Below are 17,866 nucleotides of genomic sequence, written 5' to 3'. Positions count from 1 at the left end.
AAAGCTACATATTCAGTAAGTCTGTTTGTTAACAAGTGTGAGACTTAGAAATGATTAGGAGACTTCTGACTGATTCTCCAGATTTCTTCTGTGGCAAAGTCTTCTGTATGTGTGGTGTTGAATGTGTGGCGTTGTGTGGTGTCATGTGTCCTAAAGCAGAAGGTTCCTGCTTCCTTGTAGTAGCAGGGATTCTTCTTGAGATTGCCTGTTGCCAACAAAATGTCATCATGGTATAGAAACTGTAAGATTTAGGAGGTAGTATCTCATTTTTCTCTCTTCTTAGATATGGAACTAAGTAGTTCCAAATGAAGAAAACCAAACAAAAAAAAATCCTCACAACTGTACTATCAAATGTTAAGTCTAGAATAACAGAATATAAGCTTCTAGAGAGAAATTCTGACTTATCAATTCATCTTGTGTATTTACCTTCTTCCACCCAAAAGATAGCATCTTCAACCTTCGTTGTCTTTCAAAGTTTGCTGTACTGTAACCTGGTGTTGAAAGGTGATTTTTGTTGATGGATTGAGCAGTCAGTCTCACGAAAGGGAGATGTCATTGTCTGATTTCTTGTAAGAGTGCATCCTTTTGTTTCTAAGTTCTTTTGCTGTCAGATTGATAGAAAGGATTTTCCTGTGTATCATGAAGGAATACAACAGAATTGTTCTTATCAGATTTTATATAAATAATAGAATTTTGTAGTCTCTGAACGATAGTATAAATGCCACATTTTAAAGTTTCTATATGTTAATTATTTTGACAAAATTCCTTTATTTCTGTATTAACTTAATATTTCTTCTTGAAATTAGCCTAACTGATGAAGAATCACGGAAAAATTGGGAAGAATTTGGTAATCCAGATGGACCACAAGGTAATAATTATGAATGACGGAAGTCCTGTATTTTCTGTGCATTAAGATGTCAGGTCATTTGAGAAGCTCTCAGATCTTATTTTATGTAAAATATTTTTTCTTTGATTTGAAGATACCTAATAATTCTTTGCATGTAAAACTGGCTGTGGTGTGTGGATGAGAGAAATGGAAAGTCAGGAAGGAGTTTGCTTTTAAATTTCTTATTTTTTATCAAAGGGAAAAAAAAGCTATGTTACTAATGACCCAGCTTCAGTAAGTACCTAGAGAGGATTACCAGTGTTAAAAGGAGTTTTAAGTGGAAAATAGTCAATTAGTCTTCAGAAACTTGTCAGTTTAAAATATTTTTTGGTATTTATAATCAGGTAATATATGTAAAAATAAACTGCGAGGCATAATGATACACGTCCTCACATCCATTGCTTCAAAGTGTGTGTTTAAGTAAATACTGTATACACATCTGCCTTCCATTTGCTGGAAGTTGTACTGTTTGGAGGAAGCTCTATGCCACTGTCATCGTGAGGAGTCCTGGTGATTATCCCTATGCTGGTCGATTGTTACTGGGTGGGTAGCTATATGGGAACGATGTCTGGTGATATACATGATGATGGTATACTTAAAATTTTAGCTTAAGTGATACAAACTAAAACAATTTAAGATTGAAAGTTACATTTTTTCCTTCCTGTTTGCAATCCCATCAGTCACTTGTATAACATCTTTGTAACAGTTGTTTGTGTACTAGTTGTGAGGGAAATTATTACATCTCTTTAGATGCCTCTAATACTTTTTACAAACAAAAAGGAAACCTGCAGCCTGATAAGACGGACCTGTGACCTCCATAGATCTCTGGCTGTTGGTGCTATGTAGTTTGAGGGACTAAGGTATGCTACGTGTCTGCATGGAATGAGTTAAGGGTAGCTTGGAAGTCGAAAATAGACTTTAACTTGAATTGATCTGCAGCTGTGACTTCAAAACAAGATTTGGCCAAAAGCAGATGAGAGTTTGAAAATGAGAAGATTCTTGCATGGTTTGCTCAGAGAGCTTTCACAAACGTGAGGGACTCTGGATTCCTGAAGGGCAAAGTGAAGTGGTTTTGTAGGGCAGCAGTTCATATTGTTGACTTGCAAGCCTTCTGCTCTTCTGAAACCTTTACGGTCTGTGGTGGAATGAGAGTTCTCTGCTTTTTTAGATCTTGCTTTGTTGCTTGATCTGAATGGTTGGAAGAAGCCTGAATGAAATTCTCCTTCTCCTGTTCTCTGCTCTGTAACTTTGTTCCTGCAGTGTGAAGAGAATTCTCATTTAGTGAAATTAATCTTTTCATTTAGACAGCTGTAATGTAAAGATCTGTATCCAGGTCATGTGCTGTAGTTTTTAGTTCTGCGTAGCCCAAGAATGGTGACAGACCCTCTTACAGGTACATTCTGGGATGGGATGAAGCACATCTTACATGCTTAAAATTAGATGAGGTACATCCCACCCTCTGTGCCCAGCACAGGGAAACATCAGCAAGCAATATTCATTCCTTATCCAACTGAATCAGCATGGAGGTTAGAGGCAGGCAAGCAAGATTTCCTCATCTTGCTTCTTTACTAAGTAAAATACTAAATGTGCAAAAGAGAGTATTTAAAAGCACATGAATGGATCTGGAGAATAAAAATACATGCTTTTAGGAATGTCAGGCAGTTTTGGTAAACTATTTTCTCTTGGTATTTGCTAGTCTTTCATCCTGATGAGCATGGGCAAAGAGATTCTTCAATGAGAAGAGAGCTTTGTATTGAGCTACTTCTGCCCTTGGAATAGTTTGGAACTACAGTCCTAAAGATCAAAAGCATTATGAGAAACTGGAGTTGATGTCACCAATAAAAGACACATTACATTTTTAATAGATTCTTCTAAAAATCCGTAATGATTACAGGTAGAAAAATGTCTCCAGACTCTCTTCTTCAACCAGAGCATTTCCTGTAACATAATGCAGTAAATTCACTTTGATGTTCTGTTGGACTATTAAGCTTGAGGTCAGGTGTCTAACTTGAATTTTGACAAATAGTAGTTTCTAATGTAAGAACTACATAGAGGTTATGTTAGACTTGTGCATAGCAACTGGTTGTCTGAATTGCTAACTGTCAGAACCTGTTGGAAACAGTAATTTCTAAGTACATAGGGAATCCTAGTCTGTCCTAGTTTAAGGTAATGCTCCTCATTGGTCCTTACCAGTACAGAGGAAAAGATATTTTTTTTTATATAGTAGATGGTGGACCTTGGAGCAGGCCTGTAAATCTTTAAAGTTTTTTTCTCAGAACCTCTAGTGTTGCATGTCTGAAGGCAATCTATTTAATATTAATTCTGTATTCAGTTCTGTGCACTGTAGATGTTAGGGAATCATGGCTTGTATTTTCTCCAGCCGAACTCCTTTTGAATTTACAAGTGTTGCATTCACTTTCTTACCAATCACACAGGAATGTGAAGCTCTGTAAGGCAAACCTCATAAATCTTTCCACCTGCGAAGTCTTCTCTCCTTTTTGATTATATTAATAAATCTTGCGTGTCTATTTCACTGCAGTCTGTTAAGCTGAAATCTTAGGTATTTCAGATGTTGCATTTAAGTCTTGTCATTTCATTGCATACTTGAGTGTGTTTCTAGTTTGTTTTTTGATTAGCTAAATTTGTTAGAATTTTACTGATTGGAGTGCTATACATGAGGTGTGGGTTTTTTTTGTTAGACTTAATGTGACTTTAAAAAAAAAAACTGCTTAATATTTTACAGCATATTTCTTTTCTCTCATCCTACAGCTACAAGCTTTGGTATAGCTTTGCCAGCTTGGATTGTGGATCAGAAAAATTCGATTTTGGTGAGTCATCTCACTTAGGTTGAGATTTTAAGATGAACATTTAAGTCTTCACCTTAAAACATGTGCCTTTGCTTAATACTTCATGTTTAAGTCAAAGCACATGGTTAATAATACTGACACTCTGGTCCAAATGCACCTCTGAAGCAAGTTCCAGGAGTCAAAAGTAATAGAATATCTTTCTACTCTCGAAGGCTATATTTATGTGCTTGGAAGTATTTCATTGTAGTGATAATGAAGTGGTACTGTGCTGCTGTGAAGCATGTTTGCTGTAGCAAGAAAGCATATAGAACTGTTTCTGTTCGTTGGATGTATGTAGTCCCATGTGGTTTACTAGAGATGCTGTAATCACACAGTGCCTAAATAAATGCTGTTTGCATTACATTTGTTGCTGTAAGGTACTTAGCTTACCTGCTTGCTTCTTGTGCAGTAATCTCCTCCGTCCACTGAATCACAATTAGCTGCCAATTCTTCAATAATTATAGAGACCCAACCAAGACAATGCACGGATGATTTAAAAGATTACTTACACTGAACAAATACACTTTATTTAAACTGTATTCAACTGATTGTATTGCTTGTAAGTTCTTCAGAAATAATGACAAGTACTGTGCAATAAGCTCGTATTAATTTGTAGTAGATTTGTGATAATACTGCTTGATCATATTTTAGAAAAAATATTAAACGAGAGCAGTATTAAGTAACTGAAGTACCTAATACAGTACGTTTCATAATTTTTTCCAGGTTTTGCTTGTATACGGATTAGCATTTATGGTTATTCTTCCAGTTGTTGTGGTAAGTATTATCTAATTAGTATTCTACCCACTGTAAACAAAGCTTTCTCAGACTCTAAATGAATTGCTCATTCTTTCCTTTCATGGAGAGGGAGAGCTTTTATTTTTTTAATGTGGATGTTCTCCTTTTTTATGCAAAAAGTGTAGTTGTATTACACTTTCCAAAAAACACAGTGCTGTGTTAGAGAGAGGGCTGTTAGGAAAATACTAGATAGCATAAGAGTTAGAGATTAAATCAGGTAATTTGTCTTACTTCTGTCATGTGTCACATGAAAATTAATACCGTGTGGTGGACTTGAGAGTATATTCAGTAGTTGTTCAGTAGTGTTACTGTAGTTATTCGGTAGTGTTACTGTTGAGCCAAGACAGATGTCTTTAGCTCTGGGTACTAGAACAATTGCTGCTTGTGGAATAAGTTGTTTTGTTTTGTTTCTCTTGACTGTCTTTGTTTTCATAATTTTAATTTTTACTGATCTTCTATACACAATGAAATGTCTGCTCTTGAGATTTCTTTGTGTGAGGAATCAATTGCAAGACGAGTGATATTTCAGGGCTCCAGTTTGCCCTCCAGTACTGCTTTTGAACAATGTCCCTTATCCAGTGATTGTGTATAGTCGGGGTATGGCTTGAAGACAGACTCAGAAAATTGATTCTCATAAACCTTCATGCTCTTGGGAAAACGACTTTCATTTGAGAAAGTCTCCTGGGATCTTGACAACTGCTTATGTCTCTGTGTACTGAGAACCAGCCAGGCATTATCACTTCTCGTAGGGAGCCTTTCTGCCTAACTGAAGATCTAGCATAACAAATTCCTGGTGCGTTGATTTCAACAACGAGTTGAGTAACAAGTCTAAAATTCAGAGTAAGATGTCTACCTACACTTCCTTCTTTCTCTTTGTGTTTCAGTTGGTGCATGTTGATTTTTTTTGTACATGTGTACTTTTAGTGATTTTTATACCAGGTTCATCATAGCTCAAGTGAAAGTAAACATCCTTTCTGTTGTTATGAAGAAATGTCCTAAGTGGAGGGGGGGCAGAATCTGCCTCTTTTTGCCCCTATATCAAATGTAGACTTATGCATTGAAACTTGTCATTGTAAATTTCTTTTATAGTCAGTGAAGAGGAATAGTTATTTTTATGGAGCAAGTTATTGTATCATTTAATTCTAAGCTAGGCATATGAGATAATTCATACCTTTGATGGGTCTGTTTCTTTTCTGTTAAACAATAAAGAAGCCTAAGTTAACAACAGTGTAGTCATCCAGTATCTGAGATAGACATCTAAAATTAAGTAAGTCTAGTTCCATCCTTTGAATCCAGATGTAGAAAAGGGAAAATACTGATGCACAGTTCTTTGTAGACTTCCATTAACCTATATAATGTTCTGTATATGTACATGAGGCAAGAGAAACTATATGTGTCTGCAAAAGTAGGTAGGGCAGCCTCTTTCATTTAGATTTGGACTGGCTGTAGTTGCACTTTTTTCTTTTCCAGTACCTATACTTAGTTTGACAAAAAGTCTGAGAGCTATGGAAATATAATATACATTTTTCCACAGAAGAACTTAAAAAAAAAAAAAAAAAAAAAAGGGGGCTATTCTTCTGTGCCAGGGTTCATCTATTTGTGGAAGAATCAAACCTAATTTAAAACAAAGAATCAAACCTAATTTAAAACAAACTAATTCTTCTTGTGGGGAGCCAGTCCTAGAACATTTTCCAAATAATTAAGTAAATTGCAGAGTTCTTGCTGTGCTAGCAGAATTTACACAATTGCCTATTAAATTAATAATAGTATCCATCGTTTGTTACTTCATTGCTTGCTGCGTTTCACTCATGATAAACTTTGTAAGAGATGGTGATTTATCTTGAATGTTTTTCCTAAGCCAGTGAGCTTGGTTTACAAGGGCGATTTTAGCGAGCAGACTGCAGTTGAAGAAAGGGTGGCGTGATAGGTTATAAAATTATAGAGTACAATCACTGTACAGTGAGTTCCATAATTTGAAGTCTCTGTTGTAATGCTAATAAGGGAATTGTTGGAGTGTTTCTGAAGGTTTGGAAAAATTCTTCAGTCAGCATGAAGGAATAAGGCTTAATTCTGAAAATTTCCAACAAGGACACTTGGTCACCTTTAGATTCCTCTAGTGGAAGATACGCCTGCCCGTGGCAAGGGAATTGGAAGTAAATGATCTTTAAAGGTCCCTGCCAACCCAAACTATTCTATGATTCTAAATTTTCTAAAAAAACATTTTCTAATTAGGAGACTTAAGGTAAATTTGGCGGGGGGGGGGAACAAAAAACACATGTAGTTAAAGAAATCTTTTGTTTTGGTCTTGGCTTGGACTTGGTCAGCCTAAACTGAGTTTCATTTGGATGCTGTGTTACATGGTAAGGAGTTACCGCTTTCTGTGTAAGGGGTAACTCCAGTGGATTCACTGTTTAGTGGATTCACTAAAACAACATCATAAATAAACAAAACAGTGTGTGCATGCGTGCAAGCTTGTGCTGGGAGAGGGTAGATTCTTATGGCAAAAAATCATCTCGATTTTTAGCATCACATTCTCTCAGACGAATATATTGATGTGTGTTTAAGATTACTGTTGGCAAAGATATTTTTGTTCTTTCTGAAATTCATTTGACTTCAACATAAGTCAGTTGGGGTAAGTAGTTTTTTATGACGTACGGTTTACCTAGTTACAATGAACAAATACGAGGTGATCTTGCATCGGTGTTTTGATACTGATATCATTGTGCTGATGTCATGTTGTTCTTACTAAACATTTCAGGGTTCCTGGTGGTACCGATCGATACGATATAGTGGAGACCAGATTCTCATTCGGACAACTCAAATATATACATATTTTGTCTATAAAACACGGAACATGGACATGAAACGTAAGTAAAAAGTATCTGGACATGCTGATTTGTTGATGTTAAAATGTTTTTGCTTTATAAGCTTTTGTTATGTTAAAGTATTGTTTCTGATGCTGTAAGAATGGTTTTAAAAAACTTCATTTCGTTGCAGGTGAAGAGTACTCTATAAGAAAACTTATTGGGGGAGGGAGTTGCATAGATCTTTATCTGTCATCTATACATTTAAAAAAAAAAAAAAAGATTGTATGTAGGGAAAACAGATGCTGACCTACCTAAAGCCTTGAAGTTTCTTTGTGGCCATTAGAAATGCAACCTTTATCTGCATGTTTTCTTCTATTCCTGTAACAAAATAAGTGTCTTGAATTTTGTAAGGGTTGTCATAAGACTTTTATATTACCAAAGAATTTCTAGTTCTCTGTTCTTTGTGGTGATATACCTAAATTTCTGCTTAATAGTTTTGCTCCCTATCAATTTCTTGTTGTTTTGTTACTTGTTTATAGTTGTTGATATACTTATTTTTCTTGTCTGCTCACACTTAAGCAAGCAAAACCAAACTTCTTCCAGAGAAATATGTAGATGCATTACATTGGGCCTTATCTTGGTCTACAGTATCCTCAAGTTCAGGAATTAAATCCTCCAGTTAGGAGGTTGGCATGGGCCTGAAGAATTAGCATGATATTAGTTCTAGATTGGATTTTACTGCATCTCATGCTCAGTGACTGAAAAGCAGAATAAACAAACAATAAAAATGAAAAAGGTGTCATGTAAAAAATCACCTCTTACTCCTTTAAATTGCACTGTTGTTCAGTTATAGATTTGCTGAAAGGTTACTGGAAGCATCCATTCTTGATGCATCCTTTCCTCTTGAACAGAAAGGCTTCATAGTTAAAGAAGTCTATGAGATACGAGTACAGAAATACACTAGCATTCTAGTCACAGCAAAAACAGGTTTACGTGTGTGGGATTAGTTCAGGTTAGTTTGTTCTCATACTCTTATGCTTTTACCTTTCTCCTCCTCCAGACAGCTGAGTGTGAAAGGATGAAAGGGAGACTAGGTGAGATTTCTTAGAAGTTTAGAGAGATCATTGCAGACCTGTTCTCTTCTTTCTCCAAGATTGCTGTCAATAATTGGGCTCAACATGAAATAACCTCACGTTTGAGGCTTTCATTCTCTCTCCTACAGATCAGTAAAAAGTTACCCCGAAGTTTAAGTGGCCTTATTTAAGGATTTACCATTTTCAGGAAGTCCTAGGTTCAGAGGCAGGTCAGTTTTTGTTTTTTTTTTTCCCCACTGAGGCCTGTTGTACAGTCTGCATGAAACATGAGGCACAACTGAGATAGCTTAGACAAATCACACAGTGATCAGGTAAGGCCTTTGCTTGGTTGTGAATTTCACACTGGTGAGGTACCAGATCCAAAACTTGGGGCTTAAGCCTGGGATAATGTAATCAAACTAGGGAAATGGTGAGACAGATCTGCATTATGTGGCTTATTTTTTTAATACATATATGACATATATATATGCGCAAACGTGTGTGTGCATGTAAAAATATCTAGATTTCAAGACAAATGAGTTCTTAAGAATTTTTGCCTTAGGATCCGTAATTATGAAGCTTAAATAATAGGAAAGTCTGAAACTCGTTGTTATGTCATGCTCAGGAAGTAAACAGATAATTGAGAACAGAAATGGAAATTGGTGCTCAGGGAACTTAATTGTTGGTAGGTGGAATTCGCTGAGCACTGCAGGCAGAGTAACTTTGACTTGCTCAGAAAAGAACTTGCTCAAAATACAAGAATGAAGCTTGAGTAACTATAGCTGAAAAAGTTACTTTAACTGGAAGAAATGATGGGGTGAGTTTTTTTTTGTTTCCTATAGCAGAGAGGTCTGACACATTCATGAGCAGAAAGCTGGCTAAAACATCTCAGGTGTTAGATTTTTAATCTTAGATGACAAAAGAGATTTCAAGGTAGTATGGATTTTCCTAATCACGTTTTCTGCTAGCAAAAGAGCTGTCTATCTTCATGGGATTTATTTGCAGGGGTACATATTGAACTGCTCTTCTAATCATTAAAAGAAAAAAAAATGGTGAATTTTTATTGTCAACTGAACAGAAAATTGAGTTGAAATTTTCTCTCCCATCTCTCCTACAATACACACATTGAGGGGCAGCCTCAGGCATATGAATTCTGAGGTGAATGGTTTTGTGAGCATGCAGTAGTAGTCAAACTGCTGTGTGGTGACGTCTGCCAGTCCCAAAGAAACCAAGCTATGGTTTTGTGAAGACATTTAGAGTGTTTAATGCCATCCAAAATGGAATCTTGAGCTATTTCAATGATCTTGTGCCAAGCATCATGTTCACAGTAGCTTTGCACTGTAGCAATAGTAACTCATCCCATAGAGAATATGAACACACATGGTTACTGGGGGAAGAGTGGAGGTAAGTTTTGTGGCTGAGATTTCTGAAGAAATCATTCAGTGGCATAGGATATTGATGACTGTTTGTATGTCTCCCGTTATCTTTGCAGGGCTTATCATGGTTTTGGCAGGGGCATCTGAATTTGATCCTCAGTACAATAAAGATGCTACAAGCAGACCAGCAGACAACATTCAGATACCACAGGTTAGTTATATTGAGAGGTGTTTCATAAATAACTGACCCCTTCAAGGGAGGAGGGGGGTGGTGTTCCTGGTTGACCAGCTGATAGAATTTAATTTCTCAGTGCATTAATTTTGTTGAGATTGCAACTATGTCTTTTCAGAAACAGGAATTAAAACCTAGATTTAGAATTAAAAGGTAGATTTAGAATTAAATATATATATATAGATAGATAGATAGATAAACAACATTAACTGGTTATAATACTTGAAATAGAATCTGTTTAGTATAAAAACTTGGATTGCTTTTTTGGGAGAGGGTTGAACTAAATAGGGAACTAAAGTATTGGTCCTTGTAAATTTTGTGTGTCAGTGTTAGGCAATTGCTGTTTGATACTGCTTCTTAGATATAAGCAGTTGTATCAGTAGCAAAGATCTGGTTAAATATGTTAATATTGAAATAAGATTATCTTGCTTGAGTTAATAATATCTTTAACTATTATAAAGACTCCTTCATGAATTTCAGGTCTCCTCTGGTTGCCTATTTTCATTTTCATTCTGTCTTTCCAACAGAGATACAGTAATATATACTGCAACAAATAATTATTGCTAGCAGAGTTTTAGGAAGACTTATTTATCAGAAATTAATGTTTTGGTTTAAAGCACCATGTACGACATGCTCTACACTAAAAATATTTTGAGTTAACAAAATGAGGGGGAGTAGTCCACCGATCTAAACTTCGCCTGCATGCGATTGGATTTTCAAGTCATAAGCATGTTTTCATGTCCTAAACATTAAGATAGGCTAAGGTATCTCCTTCCTTAATTGTCTTCATCTCTTACAAATTCTTCATCTTCTTGTAGGCTTTGGGAAAGACCTAGAACTATGATTAGGTGGCTTTCTTTCTGCAGGCATTGTGCTCGGAGCATGTGACTGGGAAAGAGCACCTTGATCATCAGGTCTTCTGTGCTGTTGTAAGCATTGGCATTGTGCAAGCCCTTTACGTTCAGCCATTTTTCATTTAAAAGGCAGTCAAGCCTCCTGATCCAGAACTTGCTGTTCTAGTGGTTAGGAATCTTGTTTGTGACCAATTTATATCTGTGGTTTTGTCATCATTATTCTTGAGTTTGTTTTTCTTGCTCTGTATACCCTTAATGCATGTATAGACAGAAGCATTAACCCATGTGTTTTCTTTTTGCCTTCATTTTGCTAAACTAAGAAAGCTGCAATCTTTTCTCTTTCCTAAAAGGCTCTTCACTTCCCTCATCCTGCTACATGCTAAATGAGTTACTGTTCACTGTTTTTATATTTTTAAATTTAACATTATTTTTTACTTTGGCCAGAACTGTCCATAATATTCCATTGTTAAGTCTCAGCATTGTATTAGTAGCATTCCCTTTATTTCTGCAGGAAGTAACTGTAAGTGTACTGTTGCCCACAACTGTTTCATATGGGTGACTTAATGTAATCTTGAAGCCTCAATTCTTGTTGTTATGCAAGCGTGTGGTGGCTTTACCCTGCTGGGCAGCTGAACTCCCCCATAGCTGCTCTTGTACTCCCCCTTCTCAAAGGAAGAGGGGGAGAAAATACGATGGAAAGGGCTCAAGGGTTGAGATGAAAAGAGGGTCTGCAGGGCTGGTTCTCACTCCTCTTTCCCAGCTGCTGTTGCGCAGCAATTTCTTCTGTTTCTTCAGTTTGCTCCCCCAGAGTCCCAACCAACATTGCTCCCTGGCTCGGCTCTGGCCAGCAGCAGGTCCCTTTTGAAGCCAGCTGGAGCTGGCTCTGATGTAATGTGGCAGCTCCTGGGCTCTGTTCACAGAGGCCACCCCTACAGCCCCCCTGCTACCAAACCCTTGCCACATAAACCCATTACAAAGTGTGACCTTGCATTTTATACTATTGGATCTTCCATTTCTAAAGCTCCAGTCATCAGTTTCATCTGTTTTTTTTTGTATATGGCAATACAAGTCCCTGAAGCATAAATACAGGAAGGTATTGCTAGTGTTTTTTGTTAATGCATCTTGCTTTTTGTGCCATGATCATTGTTCACATTTTTATTTCACCTTTCTATCATAAACCCAATACTGATAATTTTTATAAAAGATTTCTTATCAGAGCTTTTATTCTTCTTGGTTTGGTGTTACACCATGACTTGTTTATTAGGAGCTTTTTATTAAAAGATCTTTTTTTCAAGTGTAGGGAAAGACTGGTCCAAAGTTAGTGTATCCTGCTTGTTGATATCCTACCTTCTGTTTGTGGACAGATTTTTGGAACTTCAGTCCCTCCTTAGGTGACTTGTTGACCTAAAAAGTGAAGCTTCTGGGTTGTGTCTTGATTCTTATAAACGATGAAGTTCAGTTAATCAGGTTTTCAGCCTCTCTTTTTAGGGTCTTCAACAAACTCAGGTGAGAGACCTGTTTGAACTGTGCATCTTGGTCTGGTCAAGATCAAGTTAGGTCACCCTGAATGAAGAATGCCATGCCTTTTCCAAGTTGGTGCTGTTTATAAAAACTTAAAATACTTGATCGTCAGCCTACCAGAGAATTTAGGCTTAAAAACCGCATTCTTGTGATATTTGTCTGTATCTGAGGAAGCTGGCTTGATCTTAGGTGAAAAGTCAAGGTGATGCTGTTGCTAGTGCATATTGTGTATAGTGTAAATAGCTTAGCAATATGGCTGAATCTGGTAAACCTTGGCAATAATGACAGATTCTTCAGATATTTAGCTTTCAATATAAATTTAATCAAAGCTCATTCAACGCAAGTTTCTTGTGTGCAAATCTTCCCTTCCCCTCCTTCCACAGGTGAAAAAACACAGTGAAAGATACCTCTTGACTTGGTGGAGCTGTATTAAAAATAAAATGACCATGTTCATCTCTACAGAACGTTCCAGGGAAAATTTACTTAAAGACTTGCATAAATGAATGTAACCTTTTTCTCTTTTAAAAACTGTTGTCCTCACATTTGTTTCTCTTCGGAGCCAAAATAGCCATTTGTGTTTAATTATTTTATTTTAGCTAATCAGAGAAATTGGTGGCATAAATTTAAAGAAGAATGAGCCTCCACTTACCTGCCCTTACAGCCTGAAAGCCAGAGTTCTGTTGTTGACTCATCTTGCAAGGATGAAAGTCCCTGAGAGTCTTGAAGAAGGTAATGACTTTTCTTCCTAATCAGACATTGTTGAAACAGAGCAACAAATTGCGTGCTACAGTACTCATAATTTTTATCCATTAAAGAGTTGCGTTGGATCTCTGTTCAATAATCTCTACACAGAACACTTAGCTTTTCAATTTGAATGACTCTTTAAAAACGCTTACTTAGCATTTTATTGTTCTCTTGATAGCCCTGTAATACTAGTATTGTAGTTGTTGATGCTTTTTGCCTGCAAATGTAACTTCAGAGTGTTTTTTCTTTGTAATACACTTCACACATGTAACTTCTTAGTCTATTTCCTTCTCAGAGCAAAGAAATCTAAGATGAGCATAATATTGCTCTCTAACTTTTCCATTCATGTTTTTTGACTTCCACCCTAACTCTGTGTGAAGCAAGGGAGATTAAATTAGAACTTCAAAATATCCATTACATACGAGCTTCAGCTACATATTTTGCAATTCTTCATAATTGTAAATGTTCAGGCAGAAATGTTTCGAAATGCAGTTCTTAAGTTTCATCCATGAAACTCATGGCTTCTTAGGCTGACCAGTGAACTTAGTGTTCCATATTTTAAAATTTCCTTAAAAAGGAAAAGGCTTTGGTTTACTCTTTTTGAAAGCAACTGGAAAATCAGATGATTTTAAATCTCCACTAAAAATCCTTCCTTTCCTTGTTATTGAGTTATTGTTTGTACTTACATAGATGTTTATAACTAGATAATACTTTACAAATTGTATTTTTTTCTCCCACATTCATACTTCACTTAAATCCCTCTGTTAAAAACCTGTGATTACCTAAAGAATAACACTGTGTTAGTAAGAGTGATAAATTGTTTGGACATCCTGTATTAGATTGATTTAATAAGTACTTTGAAGTGAAAGCTGTTAGTCTTGTGTACAAAACTTTTATTCCCTCTTAGCACTTTCTCTTTCCTGTTTTGTTAGGGAATCCTATAGACAGATGCTTCAGTGAGAATGAAGTGGTAGTTTCAATAATACAGGAATGAATTGAAATGAAGGCTATACCATTAAATGACCAGTTCACGTAAATTATTCCCTTTTTTTCTTAATAGGATGCAGTATAATTGCAGTAAGTTTTGTCTTACAGATCAGCAGTTTATCCTGAAAAAGAGTCCGGCATTACTTCAAGAAATGATTAATGTGATCTGCCAACTAATAATAATGGCTCGAAGCCGTGAAGGTAAGGAAAGAAACAGTATAGTTAAAACGGGTAAATATCATTCTCCATTGCAATACTTCAAAAAGAGTCTGTGGTTCTTGAGGAAAATTTAATCTGTGATATTTAGAAACGCTTAAATGCGCTTTCACTCTTTTTACTGTAGTGAGAGAGTTCTCTGCTTTCAGGATTGAAATGCTGCTACTGCCAAGTCCTACTCTGAAATCTTGAGAATCTATGTTCAGCTTTTAATTTTTGCTATTAAAATTTTCTCTTAAAATGCTTTGAAAAACATTTTCTTAAAGATCTGGTCCATTTTTGACAGCATAGCACTTAATATAAGATAAATTGAACCTTGTGTTCATCCATCTTTTAATTGCACTCTTTTCTAGCTCTTCCCCTACTGTTATGAGTGTCACTTGTTTCAGCTCATTTCTTTGCTATCATTTCTTTTGTGTGTATTGTTCAAATTTCTCCATTTCTGGTACCAGTGTTGTTTAGCCTGCTGTGTATGTTTTTTCCTGATTTTTGTAATGGCAGGTAGTTAGCTGTAATTGTTGTAAAAAAATATAATTTATTTGAAATGTAATACTTGAGCTTTTTCATTTTTATTATAAAAAGGGTTTAAGCTTAAGAGGGTTGTTTGTGGAGTAAAGACTTGGGTCTTATTCCTTTATCACAACAAATATAAGCAGGGCATACTTATGCCAAACTGGTGACTATTATGGTAGCTGTCAAATAATACTCATTGGCTGGTTTTCACTAGACCCAAACCCCTTTAACAAGCATTATAGCCTCCTAACGAATAGTTTTGGGGAAGATCTTCCTCAGCCCTATTGCATGTGGTGCTGGAAATAGTGCTCCATAATCTGGTAAAATGAGAGAGAGAGGAGACAAATAGATAAAGCTGTTGCATGCTGTTTGACTATCCTATTTGAGAAATAAGCAACAAAGAAGTTAATGTGTATTTCACTTTTAACCCCTATCTTTACCAGTCTCTGAGACTGCTGGGGAGCAAACTTGAAACCTAGGAAGAAACAACAGATGTATTTTTCATTGTATAAGTTATTGTAGCATTATATTTAGTAATGAGTCATATTAGGAGCTCAGCTGTATGTAGATAGATACTGGGTATGTTTTTGTGAGTGTTCTCTGGACTAGCACCACAACCATACTGTAAAGGAATCTCAAATACGTATTTAACATGGGGAAACCAATGCTTTCAAGCTCTATTTGTTTAATAGTTTAATAATGTATTTCATAAAAAGCTAAGTAGCTGTTTTCGAAATATTTTTTCGAAGTTTTGCTAGCTCAGCCAGGCTGAGTCAACATATTCTAGCTAATTAGAAAACTCACTTGTATGAAAACATTTTTCTCCTTATAAGCCCTTGCGTGTGCCAAATAGAAGTATTTATTCTTTTGCTATTTAGTTGCTTAGCAAATTTAAAATGTTGGCTCTATTTTTAATGACAGCACACATGTAGAGTTTTACTCCCTGCTGACTTTCTCATTGGGAACAAACTGGAAATTGAAAAGCTGTTGTTGTTTATTTTCTTAAGATATGAGTAATATAAAAGATACTGCAGTTTTTGAAAGACTCTTTTTTTCGTTTAAGTCTGTATTTGTCATCTTAGTGTAATATAAAGTACCTTAAAACTTAAACGATGGAAGTTTCTGGTTTCAGTTCTAATTTTCAAATTAATGGCATGGTACATCAAATTAATTATCATGTTCTCTAATTAGCAATAGGTGTCCAGCAGTCCTGATATTTGAAAATAGAGGTGAAAGCATGGGGTTAATATTATCTGAAGAAACATTTTGTGGATGAATCATATTTTGTGAAAGCTAAATTGATGCCTGGGTGAGGAGTTTTGTTTTGCACTATGTTCATTTGTCTTTCAAATATCCTGAAATAATACTACTAATAATGTAGCAGTAGTATTAAAATCTGTGCTTTCAAAAATTCTGTAAGCATTTATGCATACTTCTTTGTAATCAAGTCTTGAAGAAAAGCGCCTTGAAAATTAATCTTCAGAAACTTGACACTTAGTTTCCTAGTTAACTTTTAAAATGTCCATACAGCATTCATCTCAATCCCATGTCAGCTATTCTTGAAGGAGATGCAAGAAAGAATGACAGATACTAAGGACAGCACATCATGGAGGGAGATTTATGAAGTTCCCCTGACAGGGACAAGCGTCCTTCCTCTGTGGATCGCAAAAGTAGTGCTGCAGACTGTACTACTGCTGTGTATCCCCATGAAAGCCATGGACACTAGCTTTCTTAGCAAGCCCTATTAGAAATAATCCATCATAAAAGAATGAATGTAGGTCTTAATTTTTAACAGAGCTGTCATTCTTTGCAAATAAGTTTGAGTTTATTATTTGTTATTTGCAAATAACAGTTTGAATTTTCTTTCATAAAAACAAAATGGATGTTATTTTCATTTCAGTCCAGTCAGAGTTTTATTCACTGCTATGATTTTTCCAGCCTGGTGAAAAAATGTGGCAGTTGTGAATTACCTTCCGATAAAATGTCTTGTATGCTCTTGCCAAATTTCTGCATAGCCCGTGAGACTTTATTTTGCATTCTGCTCCCTGAAAATATGCCTTGCTCTGTGGCATCCCTTGTTTGCATCCATTGTTTTGTGGTGGCAACTGGTAGTTTAGGCCCACTGATTATCAGCTATCTTGATGGCTTCCTTGAGATCATCCTTTAAGCGGAAAGCTGCCCTGTCAATGCGGTGTTCGTTGTCAAAAACATACAATATGCTCTAGAAACTGTATGCAGGAAGGTTTAAGCATCAGCTGAGCTGTCCGCTCAGAGTAGGTTTCATAATTCGGACTGGGAGACGCAGTATGACTTAGCGGTTGTGGTTTGACCCATTCCCTCACAAGCAGCTGTTGTTTGCATTTAAATTTGTGATCGACTTGTTTCATGTCATATGTTTTGGATGTCCTTGTGTTTCATAGATTAAAGGTCATCTTATCTTGTGCACTTTGACAAGCAGAAGCTGTCAAAATATGTGCAGTTATGACATCTATGTAGAGGGCAGTTGGGTATTGTTAAAAGCTATACTGTTCTCAAATTCACTCTCAGAGGTATAGTCCCATGTTATTTTCAGGAAACCAAAATAATGTTGTCCAGCTTGGTTAAAACATTTTCTACTGTCATGTGGATGATGAGTTAATGCTTTGAGAAACAGGAATATCAGCTTTGACTGGTGCTCTGTGGTCTCAAAGCTCTAGGTGAATTTCCTGTGAAAGCCAGTTTGTCAGAGAATGTTTAGGACCTTTTTATTAACTTAGTTTGCAGCATGACTTTCCTTAGAAGCAGATGAAAAAAATTACAGGGGAGGTTGTAGATAGGTAGGACGGAAATGAAATTTTGTGCTACTTAGTTGGAAGGTTAGTCTACCCATTACTATTTTTTGGAAAGGTAGAATTTGCATCTTTGTTACTTATCAGCATGTCTAGCCAGATGGTTCCCTTCATAATCTCTCTGGTGTTATTTTTCTCTCTGCTTTGCATATAATCTTTGTGCTATTTTTTAATATATTGTGTTAAAA

At 36.1% G+C, this 17,866-nt stretch overlaps 1 protein-coding gene across 1 annotated transcript in view; it reads left to right on the top strand.

Moving 5' to 3' along the window:
* SEC63 (SEC63 homolog, protein translocation regulator) overlaps window positions 1-17,866 on the top strand; it is a 59,526-nt gene that overhangs the window by 23,617 nt on the left and 18,043 nt on the right. The window contains exons 5-11 of the mRNA XM_035564843.2: window positions 807-868; window positions 3,656-3,714; window positions 4,456-4,506; window positions 7,286-7,394; window positions 9,900-9,994; window positions 12,987-13,119; window positions 14,230-14,322. Coding sequence (XP_035420736.1) covers window positions 807-868; window positions 3,656-3,714; window positions 4,456-4,506; window positions 7,286-7,394; window positions 9,900-9,994; window positions 12,987-13,119; window positions 14,230-14,322 — 602 coding nt within the window. The remainder of the gene's footprint in view (window positions 1-806; window positions 869-3,655; window positions 3,715-4,455; window positions 4,507-7,285; window positions 7,395-9,899; window positions 9,995-12,986; window positions 13,120-14,229; window positions 14,323-17,866) is intronic.

This window comes from Cygnus atratus, chromosome 3, assembly GCF_013377495.2.
Source record: "Cygnus atratus isolate AKBS03 ecotype Queensland, Australia chromosome 3, CAtr_DNAZoo_HiC_assembly, whole genome shotgun sequence".
Taxonomy (NCBI): domain Eukaryota; kingdom Metazoa; phylum Chordata; class Aves; order Anseriformes; family Anatidae; genus Cygnus; species Cygnus atratus.
Note: the sequence above shows the minus strand (reverse complement) of the source record. Positions and strands in the feature narration are given on the sequence as shown.